Source organism: Mixophyes fleayi, chromosome 2 (genome assembly GCF_038048845.1).
Source record: "Mixophyes fleayi isolate aMixFle1 chromosome 2, aMixFle1.hap1, whole genome shotgun sequence".
In the NCBI taxonomy this organism is placed as follows: Eukaryota; Metazoa; Chordata; class Amphibia; order Anura; family Limnodynastidae; genus Mixophyes; species Mixophyes fleayi.
In genome coordinates this window covers 259,801,425-259,820,921 of record NC_134403.1, presented here as the reverse complement: position 1 = coordinate 259,820,921, position 19,497 = coordinate 259,801,425, and the positions used below count along the sequence as shown (strand labels likewise).

At 38.1% G+C, this 19,497-nt stretch overlaps 1 protein-coding gene across 1 annotated transcript in view; it reads right to left on the bottom strand.

Annotated features, from left to right (window-relative positions):
- Positions 1-9,907: 9,907 nt before the first annotated feature.
- The window catches only part of LOC142138911 (acidic mammalian chitinase-like), a 53,150-nt gene continuing 43,560 nt past the window's right edge, over positions 9,908-19,497 (bottom strand). Inside the window, exons 3-12 of the mRNA XM_075196019.1 lie at positions 19,441-19,470; positions 17,745-17,946; positions 17,023-17,079; positions 16,749-16,914; positions 15,261-15,385; positions 14,917-15,040; positions 14,339-14,524; positions 11,987-12,103; positions 10,713-10,842; positions 9,908-10,335 (exon numbers count right to left, since the gene is read on the bottom strand). Of these exons, the coding sequence (XP_075052120.1) occupies positions 10,040-10,335; positions 10,713-10,842; positions 11,987-12,103; positions 14,339-14,524; positions 14,917-15,040; positions 15,261-15,385; positions 16,749-16,914; positions 17,023-17,079; positions 17,745-17,946; positions 19,441-19,470 (1,433 nt within the window). The 3' untranslated portion in view covers positions 9,908-10,039. The remainder of the gene's footprint in view (positions 10,336-10,712; positions 10,843-11,986; positions 12,104-14,338; positions 14,525-14,916; positions 15,041-15,260; positions 15,386-16,748; positions 16,915-17,022; positions 17,080-17,744; positions 17,947-19,440; positions 19,471-19,497) is intronic.

Sequence of the window (19,497 nt, the reverse complement as noted above, 5' to 3'; positions counted from 1 at the left end):
GGTGAAATGTTCCTGTCCTGTTAGACTCCACGCCTCCTTGTAGGTGGCACTGAACCTAGCAGGCTCTAGAATCCCACAGATACCCGTGGACCGTGACAGTATGACCTGCCCACAAAACTGAGTCTGCAGTTACACACCACGTCTTGTCCAGAGCATTCCTAGATTTTTGGTGAAGCACAGAATAGGTTATTTTATTTTACCATGTATGAAAACCCACAATTCCAGATATTCCAGGTGGACATTATTCAACTCTACTCCCAATTGTCCCAAGTGTCTATGCTTGGTCAGAAATTGATCCACTCAGGAAACTGACAGATTTTGCTTCTCCCAATTCAAATACTGTTGATTTGCGTCAACCAATTTTGTCTGCTACTGAATCAATACAAACAGCCCCTCTTAATAATGTGTCTACAAAATTGCAGTTAACCAAGTACCACTGTGTAGCAATCTCCAGGTTCACAGGTAGTCCACGCCCCCACCTGACCGAAGAGGAGCGATGGCGCAGAAGGACCAATAAATTATGTCTCTACTGTGCCAGTGATGTACACTTTTTACATGACTATCAACTCCACAGACCATGACAGTCAACAGAACAGTCTTCAGTTTGCTTCCCTTCTCATCCTGGATTTGTTTGCACATCACTACCCATTTCTACATTACAGCCTGACTTATTCTTAGTGAGGGGGCCTAAGTTGTTGGTTCATGACTGTCCTGAGGTGCAAGTTCCTGCCGCCTGTCCTGAGGTGCCAGTTCCTGCCGCCTGTCCTCCTGTCCTGATTGAAAGCAAAGATCCCATTCTCTCAAACGTACAACTTTTTACGGACGCTGTGGTGAAAGAATTCGTTCCATCTCTTGCCAATCCAACCTCCATCACTTCTCCTAAGCCATCTTCTTTAACCCCAGTTATTCAAACTATTTTACATGTTAACCTTTTAACTGTATTGACATTATGAACATGTAGACATTATGACTGTCAACCTTATAGTGTACACATTGTGACTGTTGACATTTTAACTGTTGACTTTTCATCTACATCCCCTATAATGCTCTCTGTATTGCATATCGGTCAATAGGATGCTCTCTCTATTTTACATTGGTGACTAGGTCACTAAAGGTAGATCCAGGACCAAACTTCGGCAGAGGACCCGTCGTTTCTATGGACAACCCTGATATGAGAAAATCTTATTATCATACATCATTTCATACCTTTTGTAATATTTATATGCTGAATGCTGTTTGTACATCATATACATAATTTAGAGGCAAAGTTTTTCGGCCTGCCTGTCAATAATAAGTGTGCAAGCAGCATATGCTATCCTATATCTTTTATCAGATTGCTTTGGTAAACTGCGTTAGCGGAAGCTGTTGGTGGAGATTCATAATCACGGATGCAGCCACTTTGCTATTTGCTGGCTTAAGACATATAATGATAAGAAGTAAAGGCTATTAATGACTCTAGCTTTGCTTTTTCCTTGTCCGGATAATAAAGAGAACAGTCCTGGCACAGGATGAATGGCAGTAAGATGTCTAATGTGGAATCTCAGAAGGAAAGACACATGTTGGAGGGTCCATGACACAAGATTTTGATTCCAAAGTCAGGGAGAACAATCTTTTTCGTCTTAATAAAAAACCTGCATAGAACAAACCATTTTATTTGAGTTTTTTTATTAAGTGGAAATAGATTGTTCTCCCTATCTTTGGAATCAAAATCTTGGTTTGGTTTAATAAGTATCCTTCAATTATTATCGTATGGAATACAAAAACTATTAATCTGGTTTTGATTGATAAAAATATACAAAGGTGGGGTCTGCGCTCCTAGACCTGTAGGTAAGCAGCCAATTGGGATGTGGATGGGGCTAGTCCTAATCCCCAGAATTTTCTAATAGTTATGGATAGATACCCAGGCGCTGGTGTGATATAGGGATACAACATTCAAAGGTAAATGGCTAACAGTTAATATAATAATACAATAGCAGTGTAAATTAATGTGCCGGCAAACTTAATTGTATTGACAATAATTAGTACACCAAAATACATATATGCAGATGTGAAAACATAGACATGGATTGGAGTCCACTAGCATACAGATAATGCAAAAATACCACAAAGGCTCAATGGTAGCTAGCCCCAAAAGAGTTCCATAAAGAAGGAGCAACTAAATCTTTTGTAGGTGGCTTGATAATCCAAAATATATTGATGAAAAAGGTGCTATGCACCAGAAGCAGAAAAGTCTTGAGATTGTTAATATCGAAAAAGAACAGAAACCACATGTGCAAAGCACTAAGTGTGATCATAAATGAGTTCATACACCTAGTGTAAATAGGTAACAGCCGAACAGCCACTGACCTATATCCAGAAGGAATCTCTGGTACGATCCTGGTCCTCTGTTTTGGTTTCCACGTGTGGCTGGGCGTCCTTCCCGGGTCTTGCTGCAGTGTGGTGAGGAGTTTCCAGGCAGCCGCCCCTCCCCTCTGTACAGCTGGATGGTCGCGTCCCTGGCAGATGCAGCGCGTATTGCGCATGCGCAGAGGCGCGTTATCGCTGTTTGGATGTTTGAATGAAAAAATGAGTTAAAAAAGATCTGTGCTCATGAGCTTAGAAGTGTACAATGTAGCAAGCCTACGCGTTTCACCCACGTGGGGCTTCGTCATGCTCATGAGCACAGATCTTTTTTAACTCATTTTTTCATTCAAACATCCAAACAGCGATAACGCGCCTCTGCGCATGCGCAATACGCGCTGCATCTGCCAGGGACGCGACCATCCAGCTGTACAGAGGGGAGGGGCGGCTGCCTGGAAACTCCTCACCACACTGCAGCAAGACCCGGGAAGGATGCCCAGCCACACGTGGAAACCAAAACAGAGGACCAGGATCGTACCAGAGATTCCTTCTGGATATAGGTCAGTGGCTGTTCGGCTGTTACCTATTTACACTAGGTGTATGAACTCATTTATGATCACACTTAGTGCTTTGCACATGTGGTTTCTGTTCTTTTTCGATATTAACAATCTCAAGACTTTTCTGCTTCTGGTGCATAGCACCTTTTTCATCAATATATTTTGGATTATCAAGCCACCTACAAAAGATTTAGTTGCTCCTTCTTTATGGAACTCTTTTGGGGCTAGCTACCATTGAGCCTTTGTGGTATTTTTGCATTATCTGTATGCTAGTGGACTCCAATCCATGTCTATGTTTTCACATCTGCATATATGTATTTTGGTGTACTAATTATTGTCAATACAATTAAGTTTGCCGGCACATTAATTTACACTGCTATTGTATTATTATATTAACTGTTAGCCATTTACCTTTGAATGTTGTATCCCTATATCACACCAGCGCCTGGGTATCTATCCATAACTATTGATTGATAAAAAGAAAGAAAAAATGGAATAAAACTATTATTTTTATTAAGGATAGTTATTCATGATATCGGTCCCAACGACCATTCGTTGAAGTATAAGGAGATCTAGAACTAACAAGATAAAAGTCATTCTTAGTATATTTCTTTTAAATGATACAATTTTTATTGACGTAGCAATCACATTTTTTAATTTAAGCACAGGTAAATAAGAATTCGAACCTTATTCTAGCAATTACTATAGGAATGAATGGTAAAATAAGTAACCCGGGAGTGATACATAAATATATTTGCTTTGCTTTACATTATTTGCATTGTTTCCATTTCGTTTACAAACGGATATGTACCACAACTCTAGCTACCAGTATTGCTGTTTATAGAGATAAATAATATAATCTAATCACTATCCAATGAAGGAATTAAATAAGCAGTTTTAGTCCGGGGAGTAATATAATGAGAGTGATATTTGCAGTTTCCCGCAATTAGATGTTTGTTGCAGATATAGACATACATGCTAGTAATTTTCTTATACGGAACATATTGTTATTTTTTATACATAGATGGACAATATTTCCATTTTGAATTAAGTATCTTGCTGTTTTACAGATAAGTATAATGTACTGGTTATGAGTATTATTTCATGATGGATAACTGTCTGTTATCCGTATTGATATCTCTTTATGATGTGCAGGTAGTTTTATAATACACAAGTCCCTATTAATACAAAACATAAGGGTGAATTTCTGTTAAGAAAAGAATCTCAGACTATTTGTTTAACCTTGTTTTGGATAATTAGATCAGACGTATTTTTTAATAACATGTTTTAATGTAAGTTTAAATATGTATTTCCTTTAATGTTATGTACTCCTTTTATTAGCAAATGTATCCAACAGTGTGTGATTTATTGAACAAACAAAAGTACTCTCTAAGGTATCTCCCTAGTATACACCCACAATGTTGAAAGTGCTTGACAGGTGTGCTGAGAATTAATGATTAGCAACATATGTGCAGATTTTAATCTGATTGGTTTGGACTTATTTAAAATCGGACGCTACTGAAGTTATCCCTCAGCCTTAATAAAGATTTGAAATTGAAATGCGTTTGTGGGCGGGATTAGACACCTGGAGAGATGAACTTTGGTAACCTAGGATCTGAGTAGTTTGCAAGTGCTCTATGATCTCACCTTGTATTCAACTTGAAACTCTACGTGACTGCTTTTCACCTACCTGTGGTAAGAGTCCATCCACCCCAGTGTCGGCGGATCTAATGAGTTATTTTAAAGTGCCGATTCTTAACTTTACATCCAGATTTTGTCTAGTAATAAAGAAAATGTTCATTTTGTCAGTATGTGGACTGATTGAAAATAATTGAATGGAGTATTAGTCTTCCTTTTAAAGTGCATATTAATATATAAGTTAACCCGTGCATGATACTCATGCATTCTAGTCAAATCAAGCTACTTAAGGTCTTAAAAAGGTTCTTGTCATGCATTTGGGCCTAGCCCAGGCCTCCTCAGGGGAAGAGCGTTACTTCCCGACGCAAGCGCCCTTTTTAATGTGTGTTCATGAGGTAAAATTACCTCAAGGAAATGAGTTTGAGTCCTCAACTCGTAAATTTAGCCTTTACTACCCCTCCCACGAGGAAAAGGGGGGATGATGGAAGTTAACTGACTTCACTGTTCTAATTTTTTTGTCAAATAATGTCAGTATACCAAATTTCAGGTCAATTGGATGAGCCCTTTCTGAGAAAATAGTTTTTTCCACACACACACACACACTAACACATGCCGCTAGGATTTTACTTTTATATATTAGATATTAGATAATGCTAAGAATTTAGTAGGTCAGTGTATAACTCCGCCCAGCAGGTGGCGCTGCAGCTTGTTTTTTTCCACACACAGACTAACACACGCCGCTAGGCTTATATATATTAACAAGTAAACCCGTGCATGATACTCATGCATTCTAGTCAAATCAAGCTACTTAAGGTGTTAAAAAGGTTCTTGTCATGCATTTGTGCCATAGCCCAGGCCTCCTTAGGGGAAGAGCGTTACTTCCCGACGCAAGCGCCCTTTTTTAACGTGGTTTTGTCCACATGTCACCACCTCATCATTTTTCTCCATCACCTCATCCTTCATCTTTATCGCCACATCTATCCAGATGTCTATCCAGACACAGGGATCTCTCTCAGCGGTCCTGAGTATCACACTCCTCTCGCTCTGTCACCCCCGGCAACCACCAACCACTCCCCACTGTCACCCCCGGCAACCACCAACCACTCCCAACTGTCACTTCTCCTTCAAGAAATATATATATATTTTTTAAAAATCTTTATAAACACTTTTAACAATTAACAAATTAAATTAACAAATTAAAAACATCTTAGTATACCAAATTTCAGCCCTTTCTGAGTTTTTTTCCACACACACTAAGAATTTAGTAGGTCAGTGTATAACTCCGCCCAGCAGGTGGCGCTGCAGCAAATTTTAGCCCTTTCTGAGTTTTTTTTTCCACACACACTAAGAATTTAGTAGGTCAGTGTATAACTCTGCCCAGCAGGCGGCGCTACAGCTTGGTTTTTTTTTTTTTCACACACAGACACACGCCACTAGGCTTTTATATAGTAGATATTTATATATAGAAAGATTGTTTTCAGGTAGTTGAGAATATATGGTTTTATTTTCTCTGTTTTTTTGGATTGACTTGAAATAATTTAATGGATAATTAAGTATCTCTTTGGAATATATGGAAAGAAGGAAACAGAGATTGTCTCAAATTTGCGATTTCTTATAAAATACAGCAAACCTACAGAAATATTTATGATTTCATCCATCATATATAAAATATGGTAATGCAATAGATATATATTTTCATGCAGATAACACTATAATGTATTTTATATTTTGATTCTTTCACATGTTGCACTGAAAAATACAGTATTGTTCATGAAAAGACAAGAAAATCAGGATTTTGATTTATTTTTATGGGTGAACTGTGAGACATTTAAGAATATTCATAGAGATAATATAAACATTTATTGCACAAACAAGATTATGTTTGTATAATATTTGTTATTTGTCAAAACATTACTGTATATATAAGATTTTCATTTTTACTCCCACACACTAATTCACACTATATTGTCACGCTTGACATAAAGTAATAGATTTAATCATCATCATCCCCATTTATTTATATAGCGCCACTAATTCCGCAGTGCTGTACAGAGAACTCATTCACATCAGTCCCTGCCCAATTGGGGCTTACAGTCTAAATTCCCTAACATACACACAGACAGAGAGAGAGTGAGAGACTAGGGTCAATTTGATAGCAGTCAATTAACCTACTAGTATGTTTTTTGGAGTGTGGGAGGAAACCGGAGCACCCGGAGGAAACCCACGCAAACACGGGGAGAACATACAAACTGCTCACAGATAAGTCCATGTTCGGGAATTTAACTCATGACCCCGGTGCTGTGAGGCAGAAGTGCTAACCACTTAGCCACCGTGCTACCCACAATACGGCAATACATGTAAGGGAGGAAAAAGAACGGAAGGGATGTAAAAAAAATGGCATAGAACAGCCCCAAAAAGCTTAACCAGCCCTAATGCTGCCTGCCTAGGTTTTTTACTACCAAAACTGGAGGAAAAAAAGTGTGGGGTACTCCTGATTTCATTATTACCAGCACTAGGCTTTGCCAGCCTGGGCTGGTGGCACTATAGCAGGGAAACATGCAATGTTGGGTGGACCCCCTTAGTCATAGCCAGCCCTGTGCTGAAAGCACTTGGGCTCTTCCCACAAAACTAGGAGGTGTGTGTTGGGTAATAATAACTATTCTATAGATAAAAAGCATTTTGTCCCTGGTGCACTACAAGTCCCAGCATTCCTAGGCTGCCATTAAGTGCATACTTGGCAACTCTCCCGGAAAGTCCGGGAGACTCCCGCATTTTGCGAGAGTCTCCCGGACGAGTGTGGCAATCTCCCTGATAGGAAGTGGGCAGAATTCGGTTTAAACGCAGCGATTCACCCGAAAATCGCGGCGTTTAGCCCCACTCCCACTGTAAAATGACGCGATTTGCATCATTCCGTCACGGGGGCGGGGCCAAAATGACGCTATTTCGGCGCCCCCCTGCACGCCCACGTCCCAGCCGGCATCTCCCGGAAAAAGAAATACAAATGTTGGCAAGTATGACTAAGTGTCTGGGCATCGGGATTTCTCACGGCTTCAACTCAAGCCCTGAGTTCAAGTTGTGGAAAATCCCCATGTTATAAATATGAGCACTGCCGTAAGAGCTCATTTTGCGTCAGTAGCTCTTAGAAGTTAGTCTTACATCATCTATCACTGTATTTTATTTTGCCATTGATACATGGATGTATTACAGATGAAGACCCTCGATGTACAGTAGGTGAGAAACAAACAGGGTTAATGAGGGTTGTGTAGGGGTGTTTGTATTTCAATTAAAATAATGTTTATACTTGTGTGTGTGTTTTATTTACATTTTTCTTGGTGTACTACAGGACCAGCGGGCCCTGGGTGGAAGGGCATGCTGGCACTTGTGGTTTCCCAAGTGTCCTTGTGTCCTGGCAGCCATGGGTATGCTGGCCCTTGTAGTACTACAAGTGTCAGCATGTCCAGACACTAAAAAGACAGCCTGTGCATGCTGGGGTTTTCTACTATAAAATATTTATTATTACCTCACACCCAGAGCCCTAGTGCTATCTCCACAGGACTGGGTATATATAGGAGGGGGTCCGCATTTCTTTTGCATTTCTCCTGTTTTTGTTTTTTTTTAATATGTATTGTTGTTTTAAATATACTGATTTATGTTGACATTTTGACTGTCGACTTTACAACCCTGTCTACATTTTACCTGTCTACCTTTTAACTGTTTAACTGTATTGGAATTATGAACATGTAGATATTCTGACTGTCAACCTTTTTACTGTATTATGACTGTCAAACTTATGGTGTAGACATTGTGAGTATTGTAGTATTCAACTACATCCACTATAATGTTCTCTGTATTGCATATTGGTCAATAGCATGTTCTCTCTATTTTACATCGGTGACTAGGTCACTAGAGGTAGACCCAGGATCAAACTTTGTCAGAGGACCCGTCATTTCTATGGACAACCCTGATATCAGAAGTCCACAATCTGAGAAAATCTTATTATCATTCATCATTACATAGCTTTTATAATATGTATACGCTGGATGCAGTTTCTACATCATGTACATAATTAAAAGGCAAGGTTTTTCATTCTGCTTATTAATAATAAGTGTGCTAACAGCATATACTATCCTAATCCTTTATCAGATTGATTTGGTAAAATACATTGGTGTCTGAGGAGCTGAGAGAGAAGGGAAAACAATCCTTATTTGAAAGTTTAAAAAAACAATTTTATGTGGTGGTGACACCTTAGTAACATAACTGTATCCACTGTGATTATTGTAATGAATTTTAGGTTCTGATCATATGTACAATATGGGGGGAGGTTGGGAATTCACATGGCAATTCAAATTCTCTATGAGTTCATGTTAGTGAAAAACCAGCCCTAAACACTCTGGGCCTGATTCATTAAGGAAAGGAAACTTTTCACCTTGGCAAAACCTTGTTCTATTGTAGGGGAGGTAAATTTAAAATTTAATGACAGATTTATAGTTCAGGTCGGGCATGTTCTAGATCAACTTTTAATTTCAGTGTACAAATAACACTATCAAGTATTTGTGTGCTGCATGACAAAACAGCCAATATTTAACTTGTGCAAAATAATAGACTAATTTGCACCCCTTGGGTTTGTCCAGGAGAAAACGTACTCATTTTTTTTTACTTACTTTCCTTAATGAATCAGGCCCTCTATATTTTAATCATGGGGATTCTAACATTGTATTATCCCTCTTAGTAGTAATACCATTTTTATATAGTAATAATTCTTATGCCTCCATCACCTAATATAAACAGCATTATATACTTTTTGGTTTATTATCTGGAGCTTTATAAGATACTAATGATGCCAATGTAAAATATTTGTGTTCTATATAGTAATATATTTTGAAAGAAGTGTTATGAAAAGAGAATATTGTGCAATATGTGCAACACCAAGAACACGCAGCTGTTTATTCTTCTCATCCAAAACTATACTAATGCATTTGACTTTTAATGCTTTTTATATCCTAACAATGTCACCAGGGCTCCCGGTTGATGCCGGTCTCCACCCCTTCAGGCACTGTCCTGCCCCCATTCCTTATCTTGTGTGCAGAGGAGTGAAGGCATGTTCTGCTCCTCTGTCACACTAGTGGTACCATAACCCAGCATCACATTCCCAGTCCTGACATAGAGAGGCAGCACATGACTGCCAGAGACACCATTGAGAAAATAAGACCATTGAATGAATGACAATGTATCATCAATTCAATATTTTAAGAGTGTAGATTAGTCTAGTGGTAGCGCTAGCCTTGAATGTCACAGTCTTCAACTGATGTAGAACATGTCTCTTTGCTCAGTTGATATATCATATATTTAAATAACGTTATTGAGATAATAGGTTGGATTTGCTTGTGTTTATTGTGTGTACAAAAAATGCATATTAAGCAGACCAACATATAGAGTTGCAGATTTATTAGGGGGTCTTAGAATGAGGGAGGGGTGCTCTCAGATAAGAGGGAAGCGATGGATATTCATGGCCAGTTGCAGCAGTTGCATCCTGTGTCGAACACTAAACCATCAGCGCATTTCATGGGGTAGGTCTGTCCAGATGCACACTGGTAGAATTTATTGGAATTTAATGGGTTCACATAAAAGCCATCAGCTTTACCCTCACAGAAGTAGGGGTCATCTTCAATGGTTGGGGGAGTGGTGACAGGAGGTTTAGGTGTACTGCCTCCAGGTGTAGTTGTACCTGTAGTTGTAGTTGTAGTGGTTGGGATAGTTATGTCAGGATCACATAACTCCCCAGGGCAGTTAATGGTTGAACCTACATAACAAAAATAAAATGTTTCTCATAAATACACTTATTTGCAATAAAATGAAGGACAATTAATAAGTTAGCAGCAATTAATGCATTTTAAACACAACAGATGTATTTATTATGAAATCGGTGTACTTATGACAGACATAACTAAACCATGTTTCAAACTTCAAAATTATTCCTGGTAATGTCATGTGTGCTAATGAGTTGTTATGTTGCTGTCTACAATGATACTTCCTCCTCTAATATATGCACATATATGGAGTAAGAGTCAGCATGCTAAACAGTTTATGTCCATGTGTTTTTCTGGGTATCTATAGAAAATGTATGTACAATATGAACCCTATTTATAAATATTTATTCTCTTTAAAACAGTCTCATACCTTCCAGCAAGGATTTCAGGTGGCTGATCAATGGATATTTCCCTTCACTGCAGAACGTTCCCAGGAAGTCATCTAAATCAATGGCCCAAACCATAGCACCGCCAAAACCACTTTCCTTCAAAAACCTCACCTAGTGTATAAGGGAGATAAAATTACATAATGAAGTTATAATGTTTCTGACATTTTTTTCAAGCAGCCCTGAATTGTGAGTAAACCTTTCTGAATAATAAATTAGTCCAACCGTTTAGTAAATTGTGAATAACATTAATTTCCCAAAAAACAATATAGTTTCTGGGAGAACTATATTGTGTGCAGTTTGCAGTGTTGCATGTCATATTATAATTATGTAATACAGAGGAGATGGAATATTGGCAACACTACAGCTATGTAGGCAAACAGGGATCCATGCGGAAAAGCTGGACATCTTCCTTTACTTTTACTTTACTTTTACATGACTACCTGATACCAACTAAACAATTTACTCTTGTAAAAACATCTATATAGAGATAGATGTATTGAGTTTTAGGGTCAGTTATTGGCTGATTTTCAAATGGTGATGTTTTCTATGTCAGCTTCAAACCTTTGTAGAACTTTGGCTATAGACAACTTTTAAAGAACCAACCCTGTTTCTTGCAGAGCTGTTTACATCTTACTGTATATGACAAGGTGATGTATAACCCTACAAATACACCCGAATAATAACCATAACAATTATGGGTTTCTTTTATAAGAGCAAAGTATTTGTGGACAGTGTCAGATTAAATAAGGTATAATAGGTACAGAATCATAGTCACAAAATATCAGTAGTTAGCCTGTTTGCACTTTATATGTAGTATTACATACTGCCCAACATTTAGAATCATGAAAGCAGGACAAAATAAGCCCTGTCCCAGTTCCACCCAACTCTGTCCTCAAATAAACACATTAGGGTAAAACTTCACTCATTTTCTGCCCTGCCCCATTTGCGACATGTGAATGGGAATGTCCCGTCAATATCAGGACAATCGGGAGGTATGGAACTGTCACAAATTATTGCTGCTTTTATCTAGAACCAAAATTGTGAATTGTCCCGTACTGACACATGTTAGTCAAAGTGATTATCTCTTCTCCATCACCTGAAAGTGCTTCAGCTTTGAAAACATTGAATCTAAAATTCATAGCTTTCACTTCTTACTGTGTGCTACCACCCTTAAGGTGTAAGATTACCATTTAACTCTGGATCAATATAATTTTTGCTTGTAACTATACAAACCCTCATCTGAACACCATCTTACTTTGCAGTGATAACTTTCTTTGTTGTCAAATCCAACCCATTCATTATCCTTGCAAGCATAGGGCACCCTCTGGTCTGTAATCATTTTCACTGTGGCTCCTTTAAGCCAAGTACAGATCTATGGAGAATACAGTATAGAGTACAGTTTTGAGATGATTGCACTGTTAGCAAAGAAAATACAAATATGTTACTCCATGCATTTGGATAACAACATTTTCACACTTACATATTAAAATATCTCATTTACATTATAATCATGCAAATCTCTAAAGTATATGTGCTGCATACAGGAACCATGGATATGCTATACTTTCTATAACAGCAGTGAAGTTGCATGGTTACTAGGCGTAACAATATACTATTAAAAAACATACTGAAAAGAATAAAACACAATAAAATCTAAAATGAAACCAATCTTAGTCAAGTTTTAAAAAGTTGGCTATTCTTGCAAAGGGCTCTGTTCTTGGCTCTGTTCTCAGCCCTCTGTTTTTCTCTCTTTATACCTCTTTTCTCTGTGAACTAATACACTCTTTTGTACTTCCCTACCTCATCTATGCAGATGACACACAAATATAAGAAATACACTCCTTCTCTTCCTCTTCAATCTACCTCTAACCTACACCTCTCTTCCTCTCCAGTAAACCCTCCTAATACCAGCCTCCAAGACTTCTTCTGTGCTTCCCCCCACTGATAGAACTCCACACCTCATCTGACCACTCTTTCCCCAACTTTTAATCCTTTAAATTCGGCCTCAAACCTGCCTCTTTACTATAGGTATCCTACCTACACCGGATACTACTACCTCTGCACACACTACCTGCTCTAGTCCGATGTCCCACTAGCTCCTATTGTCTCAGCATTGCCCTTGTAACTGTATGCTCTCATCAGCCTCGTCTGTCCTTTTTATTATTTATGTGCAATTTTCATTACTGGAATCTGACTGTGCGGCACTGAAAACTTTGAGGCTACTAATAAAGATGATAATTATAAATCTATTACAAAATCTAATAAAGCAATGTTTTATGATAATAAAAATAATAATTATCTTTAAAGAAGATTCAAAGATATTTAGTATAATTCTCAATATACAGTAAAAGTTTGGTTACAATTTTTTTTGCAATGGGTCATATACAGATTTAAGAGAATGTTGAAGTTCTTAAAGACACTCAGGGGCATATTCAATTAGGTTTCCGGTCCACGATAAAATAAAGCGCATTACCACGTAAAGTGCGCAATATTGATGGTAATACGGTACCGCAATAACACGGATTTTCCTATGCAACCCTATGAGGCGTGCACGAAAATCCACGTTATTGCGGTACCATGGATTGACTTTGCGGCCTGTTCCGGCACGTTACCGCGGACCGGAAACCTAATTGAATATGCCCCTCAAGGTTTTAACCCCATTTTTTTTCAAGCTTTTAATAGGATTTCATCTCCACAGCAGTAAGGGATGGAATCACAGAAAAGGGAGGTGGGTGATGAGGTCTGTTCAATTCTTTTACCAAGGAATGAAGTCTCAGGAGACAGTGTACAACTTTATAGTATTGTAAGCTTGCAATCAGGGCCTTCTCTCCTCTCTGTCTGTTTTACCAAGTTTGTTTATTAGTTTACTGTGTTTGTCCCCAATTGAAAAGCGCTATGGAATATGTTGGCGCTATATAAATAAATGATGATGATGATAGTATGCAATTTTATAATGTATTTGGTGAAAAAATACAAAGCTGGGTATCATCATTATGATTATTCTTTATTTATAACTCACTGTCATTTTATTCAGAGCTGTACATTAAGATGATCACATTGCAGACAATCTGCATACAGTGACACTGAGTGGGAATAGTTAATTTTAGGAAGAGTTCATGTAAAAACATTGTGCTATAAGCCTTTCCAAAATGTTTACAGGCTGTCACATATGCAGGTTAGTATAAACCAACTTAGTGATGAGCAGCATCCTCAAGTAATTAATGTAGAAACCATGTTCTATCTACAGCTGAACTGTAGATTAGCAGCAATATCAATTCAAAGTCTATATACTGCAAGCAAAAATGCATTTACACAATTTAAATGACAATGAAAAGCTGTTTTACAGTACATCACACTATCACCTTACTTCCTCTGACTTAGACAGAGAATCACTCAATGTGGGTGAGTTTGATGATCTACAGTTGTAGGTAATTGGCTCAATTAAAATAAATATTATAATAAACAGACTTAAACATTTCTTCACTGGGTAAAAAAGTGGGTGATTCAGTGGGTCTATGGGTGAAGTACCTAGTATCTTCTACAGATTATTTATACATTGACAATCAACATGTTATTGTGTATGTTAATGTTTCATATTAAATATCACCTCATAGTAGGCCCAGAAGCCAGCCTCCCGGGTGTATTGCCCAGCTGATCCTGCTCCAGACACAGGGATCCCCACATCGCAGTTGTTAGGATTAGGGTTCCTGAATGTTCGGCCGTAAGTTGGGAATCCAATAAGGAGCTTCTCTGCAGGTGTTCCATTATCTCTCCAGTAATTCATAGCAAATACCTGGGATGAAGAGGACATATCAATGATGGAAAGAGCATACCAAAAGCTCAGCGTTACCGTGTTCAGTGATCTATGTAATAGATCATTAGAGCGAGTAAGGGTTAAGTTCCAACATAGCTCAAAGATGTAAATATGCACTTAAACCATAACAATGAACTTTTATTTGTTTAGTGCAAATTAGACAATGAAAGCAAATATCTGATTGGTTAATGTAGTTTTTCATGCAGACTTGAACAGTTCATCCATATTATTAAACAATACATAATGCCAGAAAGATAAAAAAAGACATCTCAAATATAGAATAATGCACTTCATGTGATTATAAATGTTGTATCATTATGATCTGATGTGATAACAGTATAATCATAAGGGAAATGGTCTGGTTTGCTTACAATGTTAAAGTATATTAAATCTCCCACATCAGTGGAACCTTGGCACAGGGGGCTGTTGTGTCCAGACAGAGTGTCCCACCCGCCATGGAAATCATAAGTCATCACACTGATAAAATCTAGGAGTCTATGGAGAAAAATGGAGAAATGGAGCTATACACTTTAAAATAAGAATAAATAGACTCGTCTTATGACCTTGTAACATAATGAAAACCACACAAATGACACATGACAGGACAGTCACTGACAATGTAAATTTCCACACACAGATTTGTAATAATTGTTGATTATAAGTAACTCTATATTATGCTTAATGTTCTTCAAATGATTTCCTCTCTGTAACTCACTTTCCGATCTTCGCTATCTCATATCCAGCATCAATGGTTGCTTTTCCTGCAGACACTGCTGCTGTGATCAGGAGCCGTGGAAGACCCTTGGCTTTTGCTTCTTTATTAAATGCATCAAGCATTTCCTGAGAGAGACAAGATTAAAGGAATAGGTTACATAACGAACTACGCTTATATTAGTCTATGCAGGACTCATATGGCTACAGGGTACTGACAAAATAACTATTCCTGTTTTGCCTATAATATTAAATGAATAGAAGTGGTAATGGCTACACATGACTTCCTCACAGGGCTACAGCTTCAGTGTATTATACCCAAACAAGATTTGAGAGGTAAAAATGATAAACTCGTTAAACAATTGAGAGCTGTTTTTTTATTGCACAGTTGCAAATTTGTTACACTTTAAATTACAGCAAGCATCTATTTTATATATAATTAGAATTGAATATCTATCCAGATTTTGTCAATAATATGCTGTTAATATGTTTAAGATATATTCTTGCACGAGACACATTTGCATGGTGTTTTCTATAAAACAACTGCACACTAACGGGCACAGTGGGACACTGAGCATAGAGAATCAGTGGAGAATGGTGAGAGACTCCCACTGTTCTACATGAAACACTTTCTCTAAATATCTTGTAATAAGGTGATCAATACCCTTTAAAATATTTTTTACCTTTTAAACATTCCTGATATTTTTAAATAAATTCAGTTACTTGGCAATTCCGTGCTCATTTCCTACTACTGCTTAGGGCAACAGAAAACTAGAAGTTAAAAAAGGATTTTGCCAATTGTATAGTATTTGATGACTTTAATGGTGTGTTATGGAGAGGGAAAAAAGGTTGGAAGCAGATACTTTCATAATGGAGCTAAATATGCCTCTATTCAGACGCTACCCTTACATATAAATCTACTTTTCAGAGCAACTCATAGAAAAAATAGTGTTTCATTTTAATTACTTAAATCAGTTAGAAAATAAAGGAGAAGGTTTATCCAGTTTATATGTAGACCACTGAGAAGACATAAGGCACATGGTAGAAATTAATAAAAATAGCATGATATCATTTATTTGAAGCAATAAACTCTGGCAAGCTTGAATAACCAAAGAGGGCCAAGCACAATTCCAAGGAAGTTTAACTTGGCATGCTGAAACAACCAACTCAATGGCATTAATACGAAGTATGTTAGACAGTCGTCCTCAAGCAATACGATTTTCCGCAATGACTATGTCAAAAACAGAAGGGAACTGTTGTAGTTATTTTTTCTATCTTCTCCCCAAAAGCACAGTGGTAGGAGACAGTTGTTATACTGCATCACACTATTAATCCAATCCAGTCTATGTTCTCCCTCTCATGTACATACTGCAGTAACTGGCATTAGATAAGATGGGCCTATGTTACTGTACATAGTACTTTATATGAGGAGCTCCCATATGCTCTCCCTGAAGTGTATAATGTCGTCTTATAGTAGAATTTAGTAGCCCACCTCTATGAGTATAGTAAATCTTTGCTTGTCCTCAGGGGGGCTACCTCGAGATCCTGGGTACTCAAAGTCGAGGTCAATGCCATCAAAGTTATATAGACGGAGATGTGCAATCACAGATGTAATGAAAATGTTACGGTTAGTAGGAGAGGCAACCATATCTGTGAACCTAAAGATAAGAAAAAAGAGGGCCTCAGTAAAATAACAGATAACTTATTTACATTTGTGCATATATATATATATATATATATATATATATATATATAATGATGCTTACTTTTGTGTCCCAAAGTTCCAACCACCGATTGCCAATAATGTCACCAACTTTGGGTTCCTAAAAGACAGAACAAGACAGGACTAGTAAAAAAAAAACTGTATTTGTGACACAAATGGGATAAATACATTAGGTGAAACTAACATAACAAATAATACAGTCATAGCCTTGTACATAGCCACAATAGCCATGACTTGTTTCACAGGTTGCATAATGTAGAGAGATAAGGCTGCATAATATAGAAATGACAATAATTCCCTATGAGATGACTAGGGCAGCTATAACACATAAACAGAACTAGCAAATCAAGTAAAATGCAATGTCGGACTCAAACAAATGTAGCACATAGATAATATTATCTATATGTTGCATTGATGGTGCATAGGATTAATGATATATACGGGATTATTCAATTAAATATCTGTCTTATCTGTGCATGTGGATCACACAAACAATCAATGTTGATTCAGTAAAACAAACAAATTGTGAGTCTGACCCTATGGGGAAGATTAAATTGCTGTTGCTGTGGTACGCAGATATCGTGCTGCGCACATTGCCGACAATTATGATTGAAATTTCCACTCATTACCCCTTGCACAAAAGGAAAAATAAGCAGAGATTTCTGTCAAATCTCCACTGCCAAGTGTCTTGCGATGTTCCAGAGACACTTCATGACTAACTGAATTCCCTCCTGTAAATGCTGTGGACAAGTTTGTCGTACTAACTTTAGCTTAAGGTCGTTAAACTGCTTATAGAGGACATCATCGTTCCACTCGTAAGGTGTAATCTTGTGCTCACTCATGGTGGCGAAGGCATATATGAGATGTGTGCAGAGCTGCGGGTCAATATTCCCTGGCATGTACTTTGCAGGCTCGGGCCGGTACTGAGACCAGTTTGTGAAGTAACAAACCAGCTTGTAGGTAGAACCTAAAGAAAGCAGAATATTATTATGTTTATTTATATGACATCAACATATTACGCAGCCCCTAACATGACACAAACAAATTACATACAGTGAAACAGAAGGTAAAGGTGACCCTGTCTAAAGGAAAATACTCTGTAAAAGGTGTGGGATAATCTTGATAAACTAGGTAGCTGAATAGCAATCATATCTGTTGGTGGAGATACATATTCATGTATGCAGTTGCTGGCTCCAGGCATTTAATAATTACAGGTATAATGCTGTTCATGACACTAGGTAGTTGGTGGATACAGACGCTCTACTAGCTGCTGGCTCAAGGTAATCAACAACTACAGTCACAGTGCTAGTTCTTAGTACTGGGCAGCTGGTAATTACAGATCAGATATTTTATATCACAATGACGATGCCCCAAAATGTAATATATTCCTTACATACCTTGCTCAATAAATGCTTTTTTACTTACATATTTTTCTATTTACACATATGATGCCTTCTAATCCAAATGCATTTTAGCACCCTTGCATTTGCTCATTTATATCTATTCACTATAAAAGCATGTCTGCTTCAGGTCACTTCACTGATTTTGAAAATGTTTTATGATGGACTGCATAACAATAAGTTTAGACAAATTATGTGTAAATTTCAGCATCACCTCATACAAGCAACAACAACATCTGCTATTACATATGCTTTAGTACAAGAGAGTCCCCTTTTAGACGAACAAAATTAAATAGTGACAGTGTTGCGTCGTAGTTGCACTTACCTGAAAGAGTTAACATGGGGTTTTTGAGCTGGCCAATGACGCTGAGGGGAGGGCCTTGTGGCTTTGTAAAGGTGATGCATTTCCTGTTCTTAGTCACTCGGCTTGAAAAATCCCGCCCACCCACGCCATTTTTAAGTATGCTTAGAGTTTAATGGCGTTTGACATAAGCCGGTTTAGTAGGATTACATTTTGGTGGGGGAGGAAGGCACTGCGATCAGCGGCTGATATATACGGCTCTATCGTGATTGGTCGCAGGTATCTGTCCCCTTACAAGGCAATCGGTTACTCTTGTCCCTTCCGTGGGGAGGGGCTTCGCCCGGCTCAGTGAGGGAGGGGGAGTGAGTAGTGAGGTGAGTGCAGTTTACTCTGACGCCAGGTTAGGGCCGGCCAAGCAGTGAGGTTATGAGAGAAGTGGGTGGACTTAAGGCTATATTGCCATGTCCACGCTTGGTTGGGTATCGCTGGAGCTGATCTTCAGTGCCCTTTCTCCGCCACCAGGTTTCTAGCTAGGCTATAATAAAATATTTTTAGTGCCCCGTTACTCAAGTCTCCGTGTCTTTATTTTATATAAGTGGTTATTGTAATGTAAGGTATGGTGTAGAACGAAGGGCATACACAGTGAACTATTTATAATTCTGCGGCCTTCTCCTCCACATTCCTGATACAATCCCATAAAACCTCCTTTGTCATTTCCTTAGCAGACACACAGTACATATAAAATACGTCATGTCCTTACCCAGCTGTACATTAAGCAGCAGGAATAGACCTGTGTGAGAGAGAAATCACAAAAAGA